Source organism: Pan paniscus, chromosome 3 (assembly GCF_029289425.2).
Source record: "Pan paniscus chromosome 3, NHGRI_mPanPan1-v2.0_pri, whole genome shotgun sequence".
In the NCBI taxonomy this organism is placed as follows: Eukaryota; Metazoa; Chordata; class Mammalia; order Primates; family Hominidae; genus Pan; species Pan paniscus.
The window spans coordinates 86,727,214-86,748,089 of record NC_073252.2 but is presented as its reverse complement, the minus strand read 5'-3'; the positions used below and the strand labels follow the sequence as shown (position 1 = coordinate 86,748,089).

The window sequence follows — 20,876 nt, the reverse complement described above, 5'->3', positions numbered from 1 at the left end:
TAGAAGAAAAATACATGTACTTCCAGAGTTAAACTATTGTTCCAAACCCCAATTGTTTAGAAAAGCAGGTGCTCAAAACCCAATGGATTTTTTTCTGAGTCTACAGATACTGATTTAAAAGGGCACTAACTACTAAAATCTTAGGCCAAAACTGTAATCAGCCGCTTCTGTACATTTTTAGCAAAGCTGTTTGCTTTCTCAGGGCACTCTGAGGGCACTCTGCAGAGTTACACATATATAAACACAAAAACACTCATTTATACACAGGCATATAATTCCCTATTATTATTAAAGTGCGTCCTCTTCAATGTTTAAGAATCTTCTCATCAAAAGACCATGTCACAGAAGTGCAGTAAATAACTACATGTCACTGTATTACTGTGTGTGTATCCCACTATTTGATAATGACCATAGAGGGGAGAGAATGGGTTACCTGATCAGAACCAGAAGCATACTCCATCTGATCTTCCTCAATGGAGTATTTTAATCTTATGTTTTTAAACCTTGAGGACCCTAAATACAGCCATGTTCAAATTTAAATGCAAATTCTGGAGCCATTTATAAATATTCTCCTTCGGTTAGCTGCTGTTTTGGATTTTCTGATCTTTTTACAGTCTATTATGATAACCTGATAATGAAGACAGAGTTGCCATTTTTCAAATTAATAGGCCAAGAATGCAACAGTTATAAGAATCCATCCCATTTTGTCTTCTCCTTCTAGCAGTTTGATGATTCAGAGGTATACCCCTCACACACAAACTCAAACCACTTCTTGTTTTACTAAGAGTTTGAGGCCGCATAGTTTGTCTATGACATAATTTCTCACAAAGTTGTGTTTCTATGACACTGTTCATAAGCACAGATTTTTGTAAATTCAATATAGGCAAACTCTCAGCTTGGAAGGCAGAATTCTTTATATTATGAAGACAACTTGGCGAAACCCTATTAGAGAATAATGCTACATCTCTATGCTATATTGACTGCACTATATTGATGATGCTGTATTGATGCGCTATTGATTGAGCATCCCAGATCCAAAAATCATCACGGTTAAAGATCCTACTTCTTATTTGTGAAAGAAAACAACTGGAAGTTCATAAACCTGGGATCTGGACCCATCTCTGTGGGCTTGAGCAAATCATTACCCTCTCTGGTGCTTAATTTTATCATCTAAAACATAAGGCTTTTCTAGCTCTTAATATTTCATAGTTCTAATTTATCTTTAAAGTGAATATGTTCATTTTACCTTTCACCTTTGTGGTTTTGTCAGGTAACAGCAACTAAACTGATGTTTCAGTAGGGAAGAGTTTTATTTGAAGCTAAGACCAAAACCGTCACAAAAGATAAAGGCAGACAAATGCAGCTGCCTAATCAGGCCTTTTTGATTTCTGTTCAAGACTTGCCATTAATTAAATGTGGATAATTATTGGCTAGTGTTCCCTTTGTGTTTTGAAATATCCGAAATTTACGGGACAACCAAATAGGGTAGTAAAAGACCAGTAAATGACAATTTATTTGAATCATAAGGAAAGACGGAGTGGAAGTGCTGCTTTCTCCCCTTAGATCTTCACATCTGGATATTTATGTTGTTTGACTTATGTGCAAAAATACATCTTAATGATAACCCTAGTTCCACATATTGGAAGACCATTCAGCACTATCACTTTAAATAAAGTTTTGAAGCTAGAGGAGTGAAAGTATTTTGAAGAGATAATGTACTACATGCCTGGCCTAAAGTCATTTCCAAGCAATTAGGAAGCATAAAGATTTTCTAATTTGAATTCTGCAATTTACCATTCAGGAAACTGAGGCTGAGAGAAGATCAGTGTAGCTCATTCAGAGCTCTATTCTTAGTGGGCAGCAGAATCCCTGAGCAGCTGATGAGTCAAGAATAAGAGATGTCAACTCAAACGGTTTTCCTGTGGTTAGATTTAATAGCTCTTTTTTGACAGTTCAGCGAAGGTCCTGCTTTGTTCATATAACTATGGATTAAATTTTGACCCCACTCACAAACTGAGCACTGATCATTATTATGATGGGTAAAAGTTGCATTAACTTTTAGTATCACTGAGCCTTTGGCTTCAAATATATATTATGAAAATGATTATGATAAAAATCAGGTCGTTATTCTTACCTTTCTCTTACCTCAGACTTAAAGATCTTTGATATTTTTGGTGCTTCTGTTAAATGACAATGGTTTTGTGGAATCATGAGTTTTAACTCTCCATAGTCAAAAACACTGGATTTTGTCAGATCACCCACAGGTGATTAGTTCCTGGGGGTCACTAATTGAAAACATGAGCAATTTGTAGAAAATCTAAATATCAATGTCATGAGCCAAAGAATTAAGCTAGTGATCTTCCTCATCTACTCCAAGTAGAAAACTTCGTTTTTGAACAAAGAGTAAGGAAGGAGATTGGTTTCTGTCAAATTTGTCATAACTGGTTGGTTTTACTTTGGTCTTCTGTTGCAGTCCAAAGATGTTTCTGCCAAATAACTAGTAATGGATGCTAGTTCACAGTGGGGATGCTGGCTGGTTCCTATTTCTATTTTTAGTATGTCTTTGGTTACTCAACCGTCTATTGTTTATCTTGCACATTATATTTCACCATGTGTCACGTGCTGACATTAGGATGCACTTTAATCTCATCTGCAACATATTCTATATCTTGTGTTTAAAAGATTATTACATGTGTCTCAGTCCTAAATTCTGTCATTTTACATGTGACATTGTACAAGTCATTTAATTTCTGTTTCTCAAACTTATTTGTGGCTATTGTTGCACTTTTGTTGAAGTACAGGTTGAGTATCCCTTATACGAAATGCTTGGGACCAGAAGTGTTTCAGATTTTGGATTTTTTCAGATTTTGGAATATTTGCATTATACTGATTGAGCATCCCAAATCCCAAAATCTGAAATTCAAAATGTTCCAATGAACGTTTCCTTTTGGCATCACGTCAGTACTCAAAATTTTCAGATTTTGGATTTTCAGATTTGGGATGCTTACCCTGTATAACATAAATGCAGAAAAGAGCCCAAATTATAAACATATGTCTTGATGAAATTTCACAAAGTACACACACCCAGGTAACCAGCACCCATATCAAAAAACAAAACGTTGCCGATCCTCCAGAAGCCTTGCTCATGTTCCCTTCGTCAGTACCGTGACTCAAGGTTCCACAGAGGAAAACCACTATCATCTAACTCTGTGGATTTTTCTTATTTTTGACCTTTATGTAAGTGGAATCTGACAGTATGTTTTGTGTCTGGCGTAATTTACTCAGCTTTATTATTATGAGGTTAATCCATGATGCATATAGCTGTGATTCACTTATTCTCGTTGCTGTGTAGTATTCAATTTAGGGAACATACTTTATTCTACCACTGATGGGCATATGGGCAATTTCTGGTTTGGGACTATTTCCAGTTTGGGATTATAGTGCTGCTATGAGCATTCTTACATATGTCTTTTGATGAACTTAAGGCCACCTTTGGTATATACTTAAGAGTGGAATTGATAGATCATAAGTTCAGCTTTAGTAGGTACTGCCAAATAGTTTTCCAAAGTGTTTCACTCTTACCAGCAGTGAAGGAGAGTTCCAGATGTTCAACATCCTTGCCAGCACTAGACACAGTCTTTTCATTTCAGCTCTGTGGTAGGTGTGTAGCGGGTGACATCTGTGGTTTGATCCTTAGTCTTTTTCTGTAAAATAATTTGGGTCCCTTCTAGTTTTGACAGTCATTGTTTATAAAATTATAAAACTTCTCATGGTATAGTACATAGTAGAAGCAGGAAAATACCAATTGCCCATTAGTTATCTGATAACAGAAGTGCAAGTAATATAAGGGTGTTATTCTTCTTGATCTTATTCTAACTTGTCAAGTTTATCCAAAGCACACTTGCTGTTGATCACTTTGAGAAAGACAAATACAAAAGGCAACAAAGGATCATCCATTTCTTCATAATCCAGAGTCATCTTTGAAGTTGAAGGCTCAAAAAACCCGTAAAAGAAATGGTCAAAGCTAACGCTACTTGCCTTCCTTACCTCTAAAACTCTTGCCTTATTATATGTGAAATAGTAAGAGAATGCAGGAGACAAACAGCTAACTTGAAACAAAGATACTTCATCTCATTCCCCATTTAAGTAACCAATGGGACTGCATCTGTGAATCAGGCACGCCTATTTATGTTTCAAATATTTATTCACTCATTTGACTGATATTTATGGAATATTTCCATGATGTCAGGCACTGAAATAGTTACTAGGGATACAAAAATATAAACTCCTGCTCTCAAGGGGCTACAGTCTCAAGGAGAAACATGTGTCAACATATCGCTACAGTAGAGTGTGAAAGCATTTATGAAATTACAGGGTATGCACGGGGCAGGGTGGTGATTTTACAAAGGAGAGAATGGGTGAGTCTCCCAGAATGGGGGATGTTGGAAGAAGGCTGCACAGAGAAGTGGCTCTTCATCTGGAATTTGCCAAACAAAAGAGCAAAGAGGAAGCCATGGCAGGGTAGAGGGAATTAGACAAGAGGGTTGAGACAACCTACTTTATTTCTGAAGCTTGAAGTATGATGGGGAGGAGAAACAGCAGATAGAGTATGAGGAGCTTCCAATACTATACCAGGGAGTTGAGTATGATTCCTCCCCACTGCCTGGAGAATCAGTCCTTTAAACATTTTTTAGCCCTGTGCCAGATTTTAGGGATACACAGATGAATCAGTTCATGTATTTTTCATCACATGTTCCTTGAATACCCACTGTTTGCCAGAATCTTGTTCTTAGAAACATAATTTCATAGAGGAGAAAGACAAGTAAATGAACTACATGATACTTTTTTTTTTTTTTTTTTTTTTTTTGAGACAGAGTCTTTCTCTGTCACCCAGGCTGGAGTGCAGTTGTGTGATCTCAGCTCACTGCACCCTCCGCCTCCTGTGTTCAAGCGATTCTCCACCTCAGCCTCCTGCATAGCTGGGACTACAGGCACCCACCACCACACTCAGCTAATTTTTTTTTTTTTTTTTTTGTATTTTTTAGTAGAGACGGGGTTTCACCATGTTGGCCAGGCTGGTCTCGAACTCCTCACCTCAGGTGATCTGCCCACCTCAGCCTCCCAAAGTGCTGGGATTACAAGCATGATCCACCATGCCCGGCCTACATGATACGTCTTATAGCAGATATATGCTTTCACTTTCCCTGGGCTCAGAAAATAGTCATCTGGGAACTCTGAACCTTGAGGAGTTTTAAGCAGGAAGCAGGAACCTAAGAATGATCCTAGTTTGGATTTAGAAAAAGCAGTACTACCAGTGGAGTGACTTCCACTGATCTGCAGCTGAACTAGGTAATCTGAATATTTATTGAATAAATAATATTATCAGTTTAAATAAATTCTGTGAGGGTAGTAAGACTTAAGTTGCATCATCTGGAGTTTCTCTAGAATTACAAAGGCCCAGAGCATGCTTAGACAGCTGGTCGTGACTCCCAGCAGCAGGCTTCTCATAGCTCTCATTCTTGCTTTTCAGGTAACAAAGAACGAACGGCAGGTGATGAAGCCACTATACGACAGGTACCGACTGGTCAAACAGATCCTCTCCCGAGCTAACACCATACCCATCATTGTGAGTAGAATACCTTCCCGTGGCTGGTACAACACCTTTCCGCTTGAATGGGCCCTGGATATATGAATAGGGCCCTAACCTGCTTTCTCATTAAAGAATAGGCTTTAATTGCTGAATCAGCCATTACTATCCATGGCCCACAAGCTTGAGGAATGAAGACTTTATCAAAGAGCCCTGAGGCTACATTTGTTAAAAATGGGCAAATCTGAAGCTGATAGAATTTATTTTTCCCTTTTGGAGGACATGCTTTGCCCAAAAGGCATGTACATCCATTGGATATACTGGGTCAGAGATGGAGCACCAAGTGGGTAGGGCTGCACTTTCTCCAGGCCTCTTCACTCCAAAGAGTGCCGTTCTGATCCCAAGGCCCTCTGCTCATAGTCCCTCCCATCCAAGAGAGGGATAACTCCCTTGGGAATTGTGTCCAGGGAGAAAATCCTCTGAGAAACAAGAGAGAGGCCCTTCTTGGAGGATGTGGCAAGGTGTAGGAAAGGAGGCTACTCATTGAAGTTGCTGTCAGTGGCCACCATCCTTAAACTTTGCTGCTTTTGGCTCCTGGCTTTTGATTTTGTCAAGAGTAGGGAGCAGCAGCTTGCCTTCAGCGACAGGAAGTCTTTAGGGCCCAGCCACCTGCTCCCATCCCTCATCCCAGACTCAGCGTTTCCACCCCCAGCTTATGAGTAGGGTGTTCTGCCCTGTCCATCTCTTGGGGAAACGTTTGCTTCTGTTTCAGTGCTCCCATCTCCTCTGCTGGCTTTTAGGCTCTTTAGCAGACACAAACTCACTTTGATGTTGCCGTTGCAATACATACTCATTTTAGCTGCTGCTCCTGTCTGGCCCGGCCTTAAATGCCCTTCTTATTTCTAGGCCTAGAATATTGTCTATTTCTTTTAACAATGTATTTAATGAAGAAAGGAGGGTCCAGAGATCTCAGGCAGGTGTATTTGAAGAAAGCCACTTTAATGTATTCTGGAGGAATGTCCTAAACTAACAAAACGATTAGATCTAAGGAGTTGTTTTCATTCTCCAGGCAGGAACCCTTAGTGTCCCTAAGTAGAGTGAACGTGAAACAGAGAAGTCAGCTCCCCTTTGTATTGCTTTCTGAGCTTATGTGATTCTCCTTAGCTGACTACAGCCGAAGTGTTCTTGTGGTTACTGTGATTGGCAGGGGCAGCGATGGGAGGCAGGTGTTTCTCCTCGGGTTTCTTCTGCGTGTCTGCCGGATATACTCCTGTGCTGTTCTTGCTGTACTCTGTCCTCCTTGATTTATGTGTGTGGGCGCTGAAGGGAAGCAGCAACTTGGAAAAAGAACTTTTGTTGTTTCAGGTTTTCCTGGGAGTGTTTGGCAGGGAGGGATAAGAATGCAGAGTTAAAAGTTAATAAATACTGGTGAGGTCAGAGGAGGCCGAGAGCTGGAGGGAAAGGGAAAGGGGTTCGGAATGTAACCTACTTGTTAACACCTGTCACAGGGTTCCCCCTCCAGCAAGCGGAGAAGCCCTTTGCTGCAGCCAATTATCGAGGGCGAAACTGCTTCCTTCTTCAAGGAGATAAAGGTGAAGACCCCAGCTGCTAACCGATTGCTAAATCCGCACCAGTTCCCTCCCTCCTCCCCTCCCCTCCGGTGAATGGAAAGGGGGTGTGATCGGGCCTTTTGGTGGTGGCTTCTTACAGCATTCCCTAAAAATCAGTAGCTACATATAACCAACTTTGAACAGTTCCTCTAAAGAGTGCTAATTTCTCCAGTTCCATTTAGTTGATTTCTTTGGTTTCATTTTATTTCCCCCCTCTTTTTTGTATTGTCTGTTGTTGTTTTGTTTTTACTTTGCTTTCAGGGATTATTTTGTTTGGTTTTGTTGTCCACAATGCTTTTTGTTTGGTTTTGTTTTCTGTATTTGGGGAATGGATTTTTCTGTATTCCAAAATCTTAAATTAGCTCATTAGACCAACTTTAAAAGGAATCTCATATACTGTTTATAGAAAAATCAAAATTAACATAGGAAATATATATATAAACATATAAAACAATGAAAAATTTTACTTCTACAAATATCTTAGTAGTCTTTGACAGATTTGTGGGTGCAGTATTTCCGGCTTTTTTCCTTCCTGACTTTCTCATAGCACATTTAGTCCCCAGGACTAATTTTAAAATCTGCTCTTAATCTACGAATGAGGTGCTGTGAATGACTGATAGCTACCAGAACATATGTCCTGATTTTTTTTCCAGTAATATGGATTTTGTACAGATAATCCTTGTCATCGGTGGCTACTTTTGCTAGAATGGGAGATGTAATCTGTGCCCATAGATCAGTGTGTCTCTGTGGGACCCTAATTGGCCCGTACTAGGATCAGCCTCTTTCATGCTTTTGTTTCTAGATAACTGAACAAACTGGACTGCCTTATACAGAACTCTAGAGATGAAAAATCAAAGGCAATCATTTTTTAAAAAACAGTGATTGTTTTTCTAACAGTCATTTAACTCCAAAGCAAGAGTTAAACCTGAAGCAGAAGTGAGTTTTAAGAGTTTCACTTGTCATATTTCTGTGATAGTTCTGAGCCTGGGGCGATCATTTACGTGCTGTAGTTAGGAATGATTATTTCAGTATATGGGGGCCTCTTGTCTACTGAGGGAAACCAATTGAGAATTTCTCCATTTTCTTGTCTGAGGTAAGGTACCACAAGCTATAAAGTCTTCTTTTATGTATTCCTTTTCTTGCCTTTTGCAGATCTTGATACATCATATGCCTAATTTTATGGTATTAGGCAATGACTGTGCTCACTGTATTAAGTAGAACTTGTTTTATGAAAATGCCGTAAACACGGTACTTGAAATTTGGACCAGTATACTATATTGTGTCTTTAAAAATTAGAGCTATTTTCTTACAATAAGCCTTGATGTTAATGAAAGACAAATTTTGTCTGGCTGGTAATGTCACCCAAGAATGAAACCACAGTAATTGGAGAAATTTGGGTAATTGTGTGTATGAAAATTAGCATGTTTCTCTTAGCAGCATGCAATAGAACCGTTACTAGATAAAAATGTGTTCTTGAACACATCCAAAATGTAGACACTTAATAAGGGTTTCACCAAATGAATTGAAGATAACCTAATGATGCTCTTTTTTATAAAAGACATTTTTCCCATTCTTATCCTTTAGCTTAATTTTTTTTCACAAGTATATTTTGGCTGTGGTTTATCTCCTGGCCCACATCATGGTCAAAATTTCAGATAATTTTGCAATGACTACTTTGCTTTTGTAAACAGTGCTGTCTTTTGGTTCACTTTGTTCCTGTTGGCCAGGCCTATTAGAAAGTATTTGGACTGTACTAATTCTTGGCAATTCCAGTTTAGAATTTGGTGTGTGTGCAGATAAGATTGTATCTAAGTGGTTTCTCCAAAACTCACCCCTGGTTTTAAATGCTTTTGGGAACGAACCAGCTGTATATGAACTACAGCCAGCTCAGTTCTGAAGGCCTAGATTTTCCAACCCAAAGAAACCTAGAGATCATCTAATCAGTTCTCCTAGCCAACATAAGAATCCCCTCTAAAACTTCTCTGGCAGAATAGAGACATTGTCCCTACAGAGAGATTCCATCCTCAAGCTTAAAAAGTTTACAGCAATGGAAGGAGTTACGTCACTCACTACATAAGTATCAATAATAGCTGATAACTTATATTATTGGTTTTATAATTATCTTTGTTAATTACATAATATGTAATTTAAAATGTATAGGTTTGATAAATACCAAGTTAATGAAAATAGTTGAAATTATATTCATAGCTATTATCAATTTATTACATTCTATCCCATAGGCTTAGTTTTGCCCTTTGGAGCAACATGAAATAGACATACTGCTTCTTCCCTGAGAGCACTGCCTGTATTTACAGTCACCTGCCCTGCCCACTCTCACCCCACACCCTGTGACAATCTGTTATCCAAGTTCCTCTTACTCTTCCTTATGTGATACGGGTTCCAGACCTTTCAGTGGTCTCCTAGCTCTGCTGTGTGCACACACACCAGTTTATCAATGTTGCTGTTAAAACCGATACCCGGAACTGGACATTAACCTGCATATGGTTTAACCAGGACAGTGGACCAAAGACTAGTCCTTACATTGATCTGGATGACTGAGACCCTTTCATGCCTCCAATTTCTTGCCTATGCAACTGACAAGGTATTGGGAATTCATTTTGGCCTTTCTGAGGATAGGGTGTCTCAGCCTCAGCACTGCTGACCTTTGGGGCTGGGTAACTGTTGTGCAGCACTGCCCTGTGCTTTGTGGGATGCTTACCAGAGTCCCTGGCCTCCACCTACTAGAGGCCAGTAGTGTGCCACCACCACCCCTTCACCAGTCGTGACAGCCAAAAATGTTTCCAGACATTGCCCGATGTCCCCAAGGGAACAGATCACCCTGATTGAGAACCACTGCTCATGGCCCTGGCATATGGCCCTGACTCATGCTTTGCTGTATACTTGTGCATTGCCACTGATGTATCCAGCTTTTCTTTTTCCTAATTATAGGGCCTTGAATTTTTCCAATTTGTTACATCTCGTACTTCTATTTCAGCTGTAGGAAATACACTAAATCTAGCTTTTGTACTCCAACATATCAGATATCCCTACCCGCTTTGTATTATCTGTACATTTTGAAATATGCCTTTTCTTTGTCCAAGTGACTCAGATACTGAGTAAGGCAGGGTCAGGCAGAGGGGCTGCTGTAGACTGCCCTTCAGGTTCATGTCACCCTTCAGTCATTACTCAGCAGAAATTTGGGAAGCCAGCTTTCGTAGGGTCTGCTTACCTGGTTGTTTATTGAAATCCAAATACTACATCTATCAAAAAAGGAAAAATGGTTCATTTTCATGACTCATTTTTAAGGAACCACTCTCATCAGTTGATCACTGATTTTTCCCAATTGCTTATATATTATCTATGTATTAATTCCTTCTAGAATCTACCCAGTATCTACAACACTTATGATGATTGTCTTATTTGAAAATCTATTTGCTATTTTTCCTCGTGATTTTCAAAGGCTACTGAGAGTAATTTTGTTACATTTATCTCAAAAAATATTGAGTGCTCACTATGTGCAAGGCACACTTCCACACTTTTAAGTTCTCTCAGGACTTTGGGATATAATTGATAAGGCCTAGACACCTGATTTCATTAAAGGTCGTTAAGTTCTTATTTGTAACTCTGTTAGCTGTCCGTAACTCTGTTAGGTGTTTATGCTCTTCTAATAGTAATTTTTTGTAGTTCTCTTTTCAAACTGAATTACTAGACTGCTTAACAGCCATTTATTGGCCATATGCAAGCATTGGCCAAGCTCTGGGGACAGCAGTAAACAGGCCCCAATTCCTGCCTTCACTGAGTTGGTCAGATACTTCTACCCTGTTTTCCTTATCCAGGGGAGGGGAAGGAAGAGAGGGAGCGGAAAACTGATGTGCACAGCCGGTGTCCCAGGTGTGCCTTATGAGGTACCTGACACACATTATCTCAATTTTTATCAAAACTACGTCGATGGGAATTGTTATTACTCTTACTAAAACAAAAAGAAACGTATTCATTTAAAAAGTCAATTTTACTTTGTAAACTTTTAAATGTTTTTAACAATTTAAAGAGACTCAAGGTCTGAAGTCACAGCTGAGACAATCTGGAAAAGCCACCTAGCTTTTGCCAATTTTATTTTCATAGCAATACTTTGATATCAGTTATATGATAGTCCTTTTTTGTTTTGCTTTGTTTGGTTGCTTGTTTATTCACATTATTTCTCTTCAGAAACACCCTTATTAAACATACCAAAATTTACCATGAACCATTTGCACACTTGTACTTTGCCCTCTAGCGGGAACTGCTGCGGCCTCCTGAGATGTTTTTGCTGCACTGGCATGGAAACCATTTGGTTTACCTGTAATAATTGGTGCTGTGCATACCATTTTTTATGTGGCTGTATTCCGAACCAATTTTTAAATTTTTTAGGATAGTAAGTTATTCTCTGTGGTCTGACTACCTTTTGGCAGTACATCACTTGTTTTGAAATCTTTCACACTCTGATATTATCTCTTCCTTAGGCTTACATAGCCTTAAATTGGCTCTAAGAAATGCTGATTTGGCTTTATTATTTTTCTATTTGCATTATCAATACAGACCAAGAATATCATACTTTTCTTAGAATCTTGTATGCCAAAAAATACAGATGTGGCCCTTGGAAGTTCTTTGGAAAAGCTTGAGTTTTCTTATTTCAATCATGAGAATATAATATCTTTCAGTCTTCTTAAAATTTCCCTAAAATTTTGTGCATTAAGCAGCCATAAAATATTTTCTAATCTCAATTCTTAAATAGAAATGTTGTATTATTTCAGAAAATGTTCAGACTGATTTTTTTTAAAGCCATCTGAGATACCCAAGTAGTAGAATCCTTTCAAGCACTGGTTACTGGTGATGAATTTTGTTTTGTACTGTCACAGAGCTGGAAATTTTTGGATCCTTTTAGTTCATCTGATTTAGGTTATAAATTATGATGGTTGTTCCTTCTTACCCCCAACCTGACAACTATTAACATGATGTACACTCATTTTAAAATAGTTTTGCAGTCTGTTTTCTCTATTGAGTGGCTACATTGTGTTATTAAATGTGTATATTTACATCGAATACAGATGTTCAATAATATATCTGTAATGTACATATGTGTTGCTAAATGTAGATACAGAAGAAACTATATGGAGTCTGATAATTAAATGATTATTAAATGATACTTGTAATGAAAGTCTGCCCCAAAAAGTGACCAGATTTTTATTGGGGTTGCTGTGTATCTCCAGGAAGAAGAGGAGGGGTCAGAAGACGATAGCAATGTGAAGCCAGACTTCATGGTCACTCTGAAAACCGATTTCAGTGCACGATGCTTTCTGGACCAATTCGAAGATGACGCTGATGGATTTATTTCCCCAATGGATGATAAAATACCATCAAAATGCAGCCAGGACACAGGGCTTTCAAATCTCCATGCTGCCTCAATGTATGTCATTTTGGTGGTGGTGGTGAAATGTTTTGGTAAAAAATAGCTCACTTAAATATTATCTTAGCCTTTGTATCTAAATAAATTAGCTGATAAAATACAAGTGACTACCTGGGGTGTATCTGGATAAAACAGTGATTTTTTTTTAATTTCTTTTTTTATATGCTTCAGCCCATGTTATTTGAGGGAACTTTTGAGTCTTGTTTAAACAACCAGAAGTTCTCTCTCTAAAGGGCATTGTGTGGTTCTGTACATCACAGCCCATCACTTAACACACGCTGAGCACAGATGTCATCTCTTTCTTTCAAAGAAAAATATGACAAAGTGCCGTGGGATTTCACAAGGGCTAAGAATTCCCAAGTAGCAGGAACCCCCAGAAGCTGGATCTGTTGCCAGCATGTTTGGCTTTCAGGAAATGGAAAACATGCATTTCCGCGCCCCCTCAATGCTCTCAGCAGTTTCTGCATTTACTTGCCTCCCCTTTCTGCACAGCTCCTGTTGAGTTACACATTCATTACATTTATGACAACTCAAATTTAACTTAATTTCCTTGCAATGCTTCCTCTCTCTTAGACCTGAACTCCTGGAACACCTCCAGGAAATGAGAGAAGAAAAGAAAAGGATTCGAAAGAAACTTCGGGATTTTGAAGACAACTTTTTCAGACAGAATGGAAGGTAGTGCCTGTCTTCCCCCACCCTCCCTTCCCCGCCGCCGCACCACACACACCCATCCCTCTTGTTTTTCTGTCAGATCTGTGGAATGCCTTCAAAGGGGGGACTCTTCTGCATCCTCCCTGTAACCTGGTCCTTGGGTTTGTGCCCAGGGACACTTAGAGGTTGACTGTGAGATGATGGGATTTGTGTGGACCTCCCAGAAGAAATGCTCTTTGGGTAATGCCCAAGACTAATGCAGATTCAGCTGACGTTTATGAAATGAACCTGTCCCATCAAATTCTTATCTACAATGAGCAGCAGGAAGCTGCGTTTCCCGCTGGTGGTGGCACCAACGCTTTTTTCTTAAGAAGCTAGAGGTTAGCCAAGCGGCCGTAGTGGCACACCTGTAGCTCTAGCTACTTGGGAGGCGAAGGCAGGAGGATTGCTTGAACCCAGGAGTTTGAGGCTGCAGGGAGCTGTGGTCTGCTACTGCACTCTATTCTGGGCAATAGAGTGAGACTTCATTTCTAAATAAAAGGAGCTAGAGAAACAAGGGAAAGAGAGATCTAAGTATTACTGATTTTCAAGCTCATTTCAAAAATGAAGGTGATAATTGCCAAGTTTAAATGAAAAATATGTATGAAAATCAGTAAGTCGGCCAGGCGTGGTGGCTCACGCCTGTAATCCTAGCACTTTGGGAGGTCAAGGAGGGTGGATTACATGAGGTAAGGAGTTCAAGACCAGCCTGACCAACATGGTGAAACCCCATCTCTACTAAAAATACAAAAAATTAGCCGGGTGCAGTAGCACAGGCCTGTAATCCCAGCTACTCGAGGCTGAGGCAAGAGAATCACTTGAACCCGGGAGGCCAAGGTTGCAGTGAGCTGAGATCACGCCACTGCACTGCAGCCTGAGCTACAGAGCAAGACTCCGTCTCAAAAAAAACAAAGAAAAGAAAAGCAGTAAATCTACCTGGTTGATGGGCTGCCTCTCGCCAGTGAATTTTAAGGCACAATTTAGTCTTTCATGTTTACAAGCAACAGCACACAAAACATCTTACCGAAAGTCACAGTAGGAGCCTGAGGAAAGAACCAGGAACAGATTTGCATCTCTTACATTGGAGTTAGGTTTTATCATTTTAAATTGGATTTAACCCAGATTACTGAAGCTATGTAAGTATTGTTTCTCTTGAGTCCTCTTTTATACTTCTTGAAAGTTTGGGGAAATAAAAGCACCATAAAAATTAACTTTGTCATTTAAAATATATTGTATTTCAGTTTAGTTTAACAATTATTGTATGAATTTACTTTTAGGATCTCTGATTTGGATATGTCTCATATATTTTTATACCTAAACACTTGCTTTTCATTTCCCACCCATTGCACAGTATTTAGAAAATATAGGTAAGCAAATTTAAGTAGTAATTCCCAAAACAATAATAACCAAAGACAAGTCAGAATTAATGTTTTGATGTGTATCTTTCCAGTCTTTCATCTAAGCCTATTTTTTGGCTTATCCTTTTTTATATTATTCTAAGTCACATTATGCACAGATATCTTATACATGTAGAATTATGCAAACCACCCAGGTTTTAAGAAAATGTCAATGGAGGACGTTAACTTAATTGTCAAAAAAGTTTAAAACCATGAGGGACTTAGGAGATAAGCTCTGGTTCCATGACTTCGTGTCTGAGGAGAGTGAAGCCCCTCAGAGTGCAGTGGGGGCCTGCGTGCCAGATGCTGCAATTCCTGAGCACCTGTTCCTTGCCCTGCCCTCTGCTGAGAAGCCACTAGAATCCTTTCCTAGAACAAGGCAGGGTATGAATAAGATCAGTTTATTTTTAGGTCATTGAACAAATCAAGCCCCATGCTATCCTCCTTACCCACATTTGCCCTTTACTAATAAAGGCAGGAAGCCTATGATTGAATGTTTGCCATGTGCAATTTCCCATAAAACACAAAGCAGCAGCGCACCGCGTGGTGGCCAAGAGCAGGCAAGTTATCTGATTTCCTGTGCTGGTTTCATCATGTGTAGTGTGTAGAAAATGGCTCCATCTCATCAAGGTGTTATAAGGGTTCTATCAGATCATGGGTACAAAGTACTTAGCACAGGGCTTGACCTATAAGCTCTCAAATACTTGTGCATATAAATATTATGTATGTAAAGTTACTCAATAATAAAGGCTTATTATAATAGTATTATGTAATCCAGCTGCTGAATTCTAAGACAGTTTTATAATAAGTAGGAGTATTAACTATCTGTTTTTGAAAAAAAAAAAACTAAGTTGTGGACCAGTTGCTAATTAAAAATTTAAAATTTCACGAGATGAAATATATAAGAATGAGAAAACATTAAGTATGAATAAAAGATTTTGGTGTATGAGAGCTCAATGTGAATTCATACTTAGCAGAGAGAATTTCTGCATTTCTTAGCCTTCTTACCATACAAGATGCCAGATTAACTATATAAAAACTCAGTTGCATGTTGCCTTCTGGGTGAAACATTTTCATCACTTGTCTAAATCCAGCCCCAGTCTTGAGACCAAGGGCCACTCGGCAACACTGATTCTACAAGTTGATAAACTGCAAAGTTTCTATACAATGATAATTTGCCCGATGAACAGTATCTAGCAAAGACAGAAAATGATCCTTAGACCCCTTTTTCCTTTATTTGCATTAGAAATGTCCAGAAGGAAGACCGCACTCCTATGGCTGAAGAATACAGTGAATATAAGCACATAAAGGCGAAACTGAGGCTCCTGGAGGTGCTCATCAGCAAGAGAGACACTGATTCCAAGTCCATGTGAGGGGCATGGCCAAGCACAGGGGGCTGGCAGCTGCGGTGAGAGTTTACTGTCCCCAGAGAAAGTGCAGCTCTGGAAGGCAGCCTTGGGGCTGGCCCTGCAAAGCATGCAGCCCTTCTGCCTCTAGACCATTTGGCATCGGCTCCTGTTTCCATTGCCTGCCTTAGAAACTGGCTGGAAGAAGACAATGTGACCTGACTTAGGCATTCTGTAATTGGAAAGTCAAGATTGCAGTATGTGCACATGCGCACGCGCGTGCACGCACACACACACACACAGTAGTGGAGCTTTCCTAACACTAGCAGAGATTAATCACTACATTAGACAACACTCATCTACAGAGAATATACACTGTTCTTCCCTGGATAACTGAGAAACAAGAGACCATTCTCTGTCTAACTGTGATAAAAACAAGCTCAGGACTTTATTCTATAGAGCAAACTTGCTGTGGAGGGCCATGCTCTCCTTGGACCCAGTTAACTGCAAACGTGCATTGGAGCCCTATTTGCTGCCGCTGCCATTCTAGTGACCTTTCCACAGAGCTGCGCCTTCCTCACGTGTGTGAAAGGTTTTCCCCTTCAGCCCTCAGGTAGATGGAAGCTGCATCTGCCCACGATGGCAGTGCAGTCATCATCTTCAGGATGTTTCTTCGGGACTTCCTCAGCTGACAAGGAATTTTGGTCCCTGCCTAGGACCGGGTCATCTGCAGAGGACAGAGAGATGGTAAGCAGCTGTATGAATGCTGATTTTAAAACCAGGTCATGGGAGAAGAGCCTGGAGATTCTTTCCTGAACACTGACTGCACTTACCAGTCTGATTTTATCGTCAAACACCAAGCCAGGCCAGCATGCTCATGGCAATCTGTTTGGGGCTGTTTTGTTGTGGCACTAGCCAAACATAAAGGGGCTTAAGTCAGCCTGCATACAGAGGATCGGGGAGAGAAGGGGCCTGTGTTCTCAGCCTCCTGAGTACTTACCAGAGTTTAATTTTTTTAAAAAAAATCTGCACTAAAATCCCCAAACTGACAGGTAAATGTAGCCCTCAGAGCTCAGCCCAAGGCAGAATCTAAATCACACTATTTTCGAGATCATGTATAAAAAGAAAAAGAAGTCATGCTGTGTGGCCAATTATAATTTTTTTCAAAGACTTTGTCACAAAACTGTCTATATTAGACATTTTGGAGGGACCAGGAAAGGTAAGACACCAAATCCTCCATCTCTTCAGTGTGCCTGATGTCACCTCATGATTTGCTGTTACTTTTTTAACTCCTGCGCCAAGGACAGTGGGTTCTGGGTCCACCTTTGTGCTTTGCGAGGCCGAGCCCAGGCATCTGCTCACCTGCCATGGCTGACCAGAGAAGGTGCTTCAGGAGCTCTGCCTTAGACGACGTGTTACAGTATGAACACACAGCAGAGGCACCGTCGTATGTTTTGAAAGTTGCCTTCTGAAAGGGCACAGTTTTAAGGAAAAGAAAAAGAATGTAAAACTATACTGACCCGTTTTCAGTTTTAAAGGGTCGTGAGAAACTGGCTGGTCCGATGGGATTTACAGCAACATTTTCCATTGCTGAAGTGAGGTAGCAGCTCTCTTCTGTCAGCTGAATGTTAAGGATGGGGAAAAAGAATGCCTTTAAGTTTGCTCTTAATCGTATGGAAGCTTGAGCTATGTGTTGGAAGTGCCCTGGTTTTAATCCATACACAAAGACGGTACATAATCCTACAGGTTTAAATGTACATAAAAATATAGTTTGGAATTCTTTGCTCTACTGTTTACATTGCAGATTGCTATAATTTCAAGGAGTGAGATTATAAATAAAATGATGCACTTTAGGATGTTTCCTATTTTTGAAATCTGAACATGAATCATTCACATGACCAAAAATTGTGTTTTTTTAAAAATACATGTCTAGTCTGTCCTTTAATAGCTCTCTTAAATAAGCTATGATATTAATCAGATTATTACCAGTTAGCTTTTAAAGCACATTTGTTTAAGACTGTGTTTTTGGAAAAATACGCTACAGAATTTTTTTTTAAGCTACAAATAAATGAGATGCTACTAATTGTTTTGGAATCTGTTGTTTCTGCCAAAGGTAAATTAACAAAAGATTTATTCAGGAATCCCCATTTGAATTGGTATGATTCAATAAAAGAAAACACCAAGTTATATAAAATAAATTGTGTATGAGATGTGTTTTCCTTTGTAATTTCCACTAACTAACTTACGTTCTTCATGGAATGGAGCCCAGATGAAATGAGAGGAAGCCCTTTTCACACTAGATCTTATTTGAAGAAATGTTTGTTAGTCAGTCAGTGGTTTCTGGCTCTGCCGAGGGAGATGTGTTCCCCAGCAACCATTTCTGCAGCCCAGAATCTCAAGGCACTAGAGGCGGTGTCTTAATTGGCTTCACAAAGACAAAATGCTCTGGACTGGGATTTTTCCTTTGCTGTCTTGGGAATATGTGTTTATTAGCACATGCCAACAAAATAAATGTCAAGAGTTATTTCATAAGTGTAAGTAAACTTAAGAATTAAAGAGGGCAGACTTATAATTTTCATAAGTACTTTTATTGTGTTCAGTCTGGCGTAAACATTGAAATAGATGTTTATATTAAGTATGATATCATGTTTCATCTTTGAATCATTTAGTTCAGATTCACTTTCTAAGACTTGTAGGTGCAAGATTTAGGATAAGGGACAGCTTAGAAGTTTTTCAAGATAGTAGAAGTTTGTCCTGTGCTGCTTTAAAAAAAATAATAAAAATTTTAAAAGCTAGCACACTTTTGGTGACCTCCCAAGTGAGGGAAAATTTCCGTGAAAGACCAAATTTCAAACTGGAGTACTAATAATTATTTTTTTAATTACCAGCTAGGATGTTGTCAGCTGTTAAGATTTCTTCCATTTGCCTACCAGTTCAAAGTCAAAAGAAGATTATTACTCATTGCAGGGATCAGTGATGTCTCTGTAACATCAGTGTAATTTTTGCTTTGTCTCATAATTCATTGCTTGGGTGGCAGCGGAACAGCCTCTTGCAGGGTGTGCCTGCTCCCAGGTGTGACATTTCCAGCCAAGGACAAATGCCTCAAAGCTGTGTTGTGTCATAAATGCCGCACTAAGGTGTCCCAAGACCAGCAGTCTTGGAACCCCGAGGGCTGAGCATTTGTAAATGTGGTTGAGCTTAGAATTCCTTATAAGGTGAATATTTAGGTTTGTTATCAGCATAAAGGGATGGCCATGGTGCTAATCAAGCTGGTTCTGCCCAGGGGTTGCCTAGTTCTCAAGAGACAGAATTGGGCCCTGTGTCCAGAACTAATCACAGAGTTTAACTTTTTGGATAATTTTTGGTTTTAGAGCTTTTTAATCTGATAAAGATGCCATTTTCTTAAGAGTAACACCTTATGCTTTTGGTGGTATATTTATTTATAGTTGAACACCATAAACTGCTAACAGCTTTGTGAAAGCTAGCTGTAGTCTAAATTCTGTTTTGCTTTCAAGAGGGGTCTTCCTGACACACTGCTTGCTAGCTTATTTTCCCCTAGTCAGGGAGAGGTGGTTTCTGCACCAAGATCAATGCCTCTGTGATATTTTTTCAGTATCCACTTAGTTAAATCAATGAGGAGGGACAAACTATACTACAGTCTTGAAGCACTGTTTCCTCTGAAGCTCTTGTGTTTGACAGAACTCAGAAAGTGCTTTCCTTTCCTTCATTAATTTCCTTTTACTGTTTTTTTTCCACTTGACACTCAAAATATACTAAAGAGTAGACTGGCTAAACATATTTTCAAATTTTTATATATTCAAATTGTGCACACTGGCTCTACTTTAAGTGGTGACCAACACAGCACACACCAAACCAGAGTCACGTATAAATGCTGGGCACTGCACAGTGGCACTGGCCACTTTCCCAAGCAGAGATCACGTGTGTGCCTCAAAACACAGGTTTGGCAAATCCTCCAACTGAAAACACCTATACAGTCATGAAAATCTCCACAAATAATAGTTTTTGTAAAAAATATGGGCTCCTAACAATATTTACATGACATGTAAGCAGAAGGCATTTGAAATTACCATTGTCCTTTTTAAAAATGTAAACTGAACAAAAAACATTTTATACATGACTATTTTGTATAAATGTAAAATATTTTAAACTATGAAAGTGCTAGAATTTTTGACAGTGGCATCAGGATCAGGGTCTGACCTTTCCCTTCTTTAAGTAATCCTGTGACTCCCTGGAGCCCCTCAGAAGCCTCCTGAGGATTAAGTTTTGTTGTTCTAGCTTCAGGCAGGGCACTGGAAGGTGATGCGAGCTGAGCATACACTTCAGGCATGTCCGTTTTGCAGCTAGAAAAATGGGCTTGTGCTCTCATGGCTCAGTTGCCTTTAAAAAATTCATAGAAAGCACTGGAGAAGTGCAGAAATGAGGGAATTAAAGCAAATTTTTAAAAATTAAGTACATCTCCCAAGCCAATGAGGCCATCATGAATAAATACATTAGCCATTTACTATTCTGAAACTAGTAAGGCCACCAGAGAACTGAGAGACTTGCAGAAACACACATTTCAGTCGTGTGGAGGGAGCACCTCACCCTTTGCACTGCCTGTTCCTTCCTATCCCTGGCCAAGTGTGCCCTCCTCGCTCAGGCCTCGAATAGCCTGGAGAGTTCGGCAGCAGGAGCTCCATGCCTCACCTGACAGCTGGGGACACAAAGCTGCCATGGTGGGTAGGCATGCAGTGTCCTTCATGTGCTGCTACACATTCTATAAGTGACAGAAAGTAACCATTA

General features: G+C 39.6%; 2 protein-coding genes across 16 annotated transcripts in view; one reads left to right on the top strand and one right to left on the bottom strand.

Moving 5' to 3' along the window:
- The window catches only part of FAM13A (family with sequence similarity 13 member A), a 384,547-nt gene extending 366,276 nt beyond the window's left edge, over window positions 1–18,271 (top strand). For 10 of the 13 annotated variants that reach the window (XM_024928670.4, XM_063603571.1, XM_008963666.5 and 7 more), the window contains 5 exons: window positions 5,531–5,626; window positions 7,096–7,179; window positions 12,444–12,640; window positions 13,214–13,315; window positions 15,974–18,271. In XM_024928670.4, coding sequence (XP_024784438.2) covers window positions 5,531–5,626; window positions 7,096–7,179; window positions 12,444–12,640; window positions 13,214–13,315; window positions 15,974–16,100 — 606 coding nt within the window. In that variant the 3' untranslated portion in view covers window positions 16,101–18,271. The remainder of the gene's footprint in view (window positions 1–5,530; window positions 5,627–7,095; window positions 7,180–12,443; window positions 12,641–13,213; window positions 13,316–15,973) is intronic. The other 3 variants (XM_063603572.1, XM_055111623.2, XM_008963675.4) reach the window with 1 other exon arrangement.
- HERC3 (HECT and RLD domain containing E3 ubiquitin protein ligase 3) overlaps window positions 15,940–20,876 on the bottom strand; it is a 135,884-nt gene continuing 130,947 nt past the window's right edge. For all 3 annotated transcript variants that reach the window (XM_003811275.5, XM_063603570.1, XM_008963664.5), the window contains one exon: window positions 15,940–16,800. The gene's annotated coding sequence lies outside the window, so the exon portion shown is untranslated. The remainder of the gene's footprint in view (window positions 16,801–20,876) is intronic.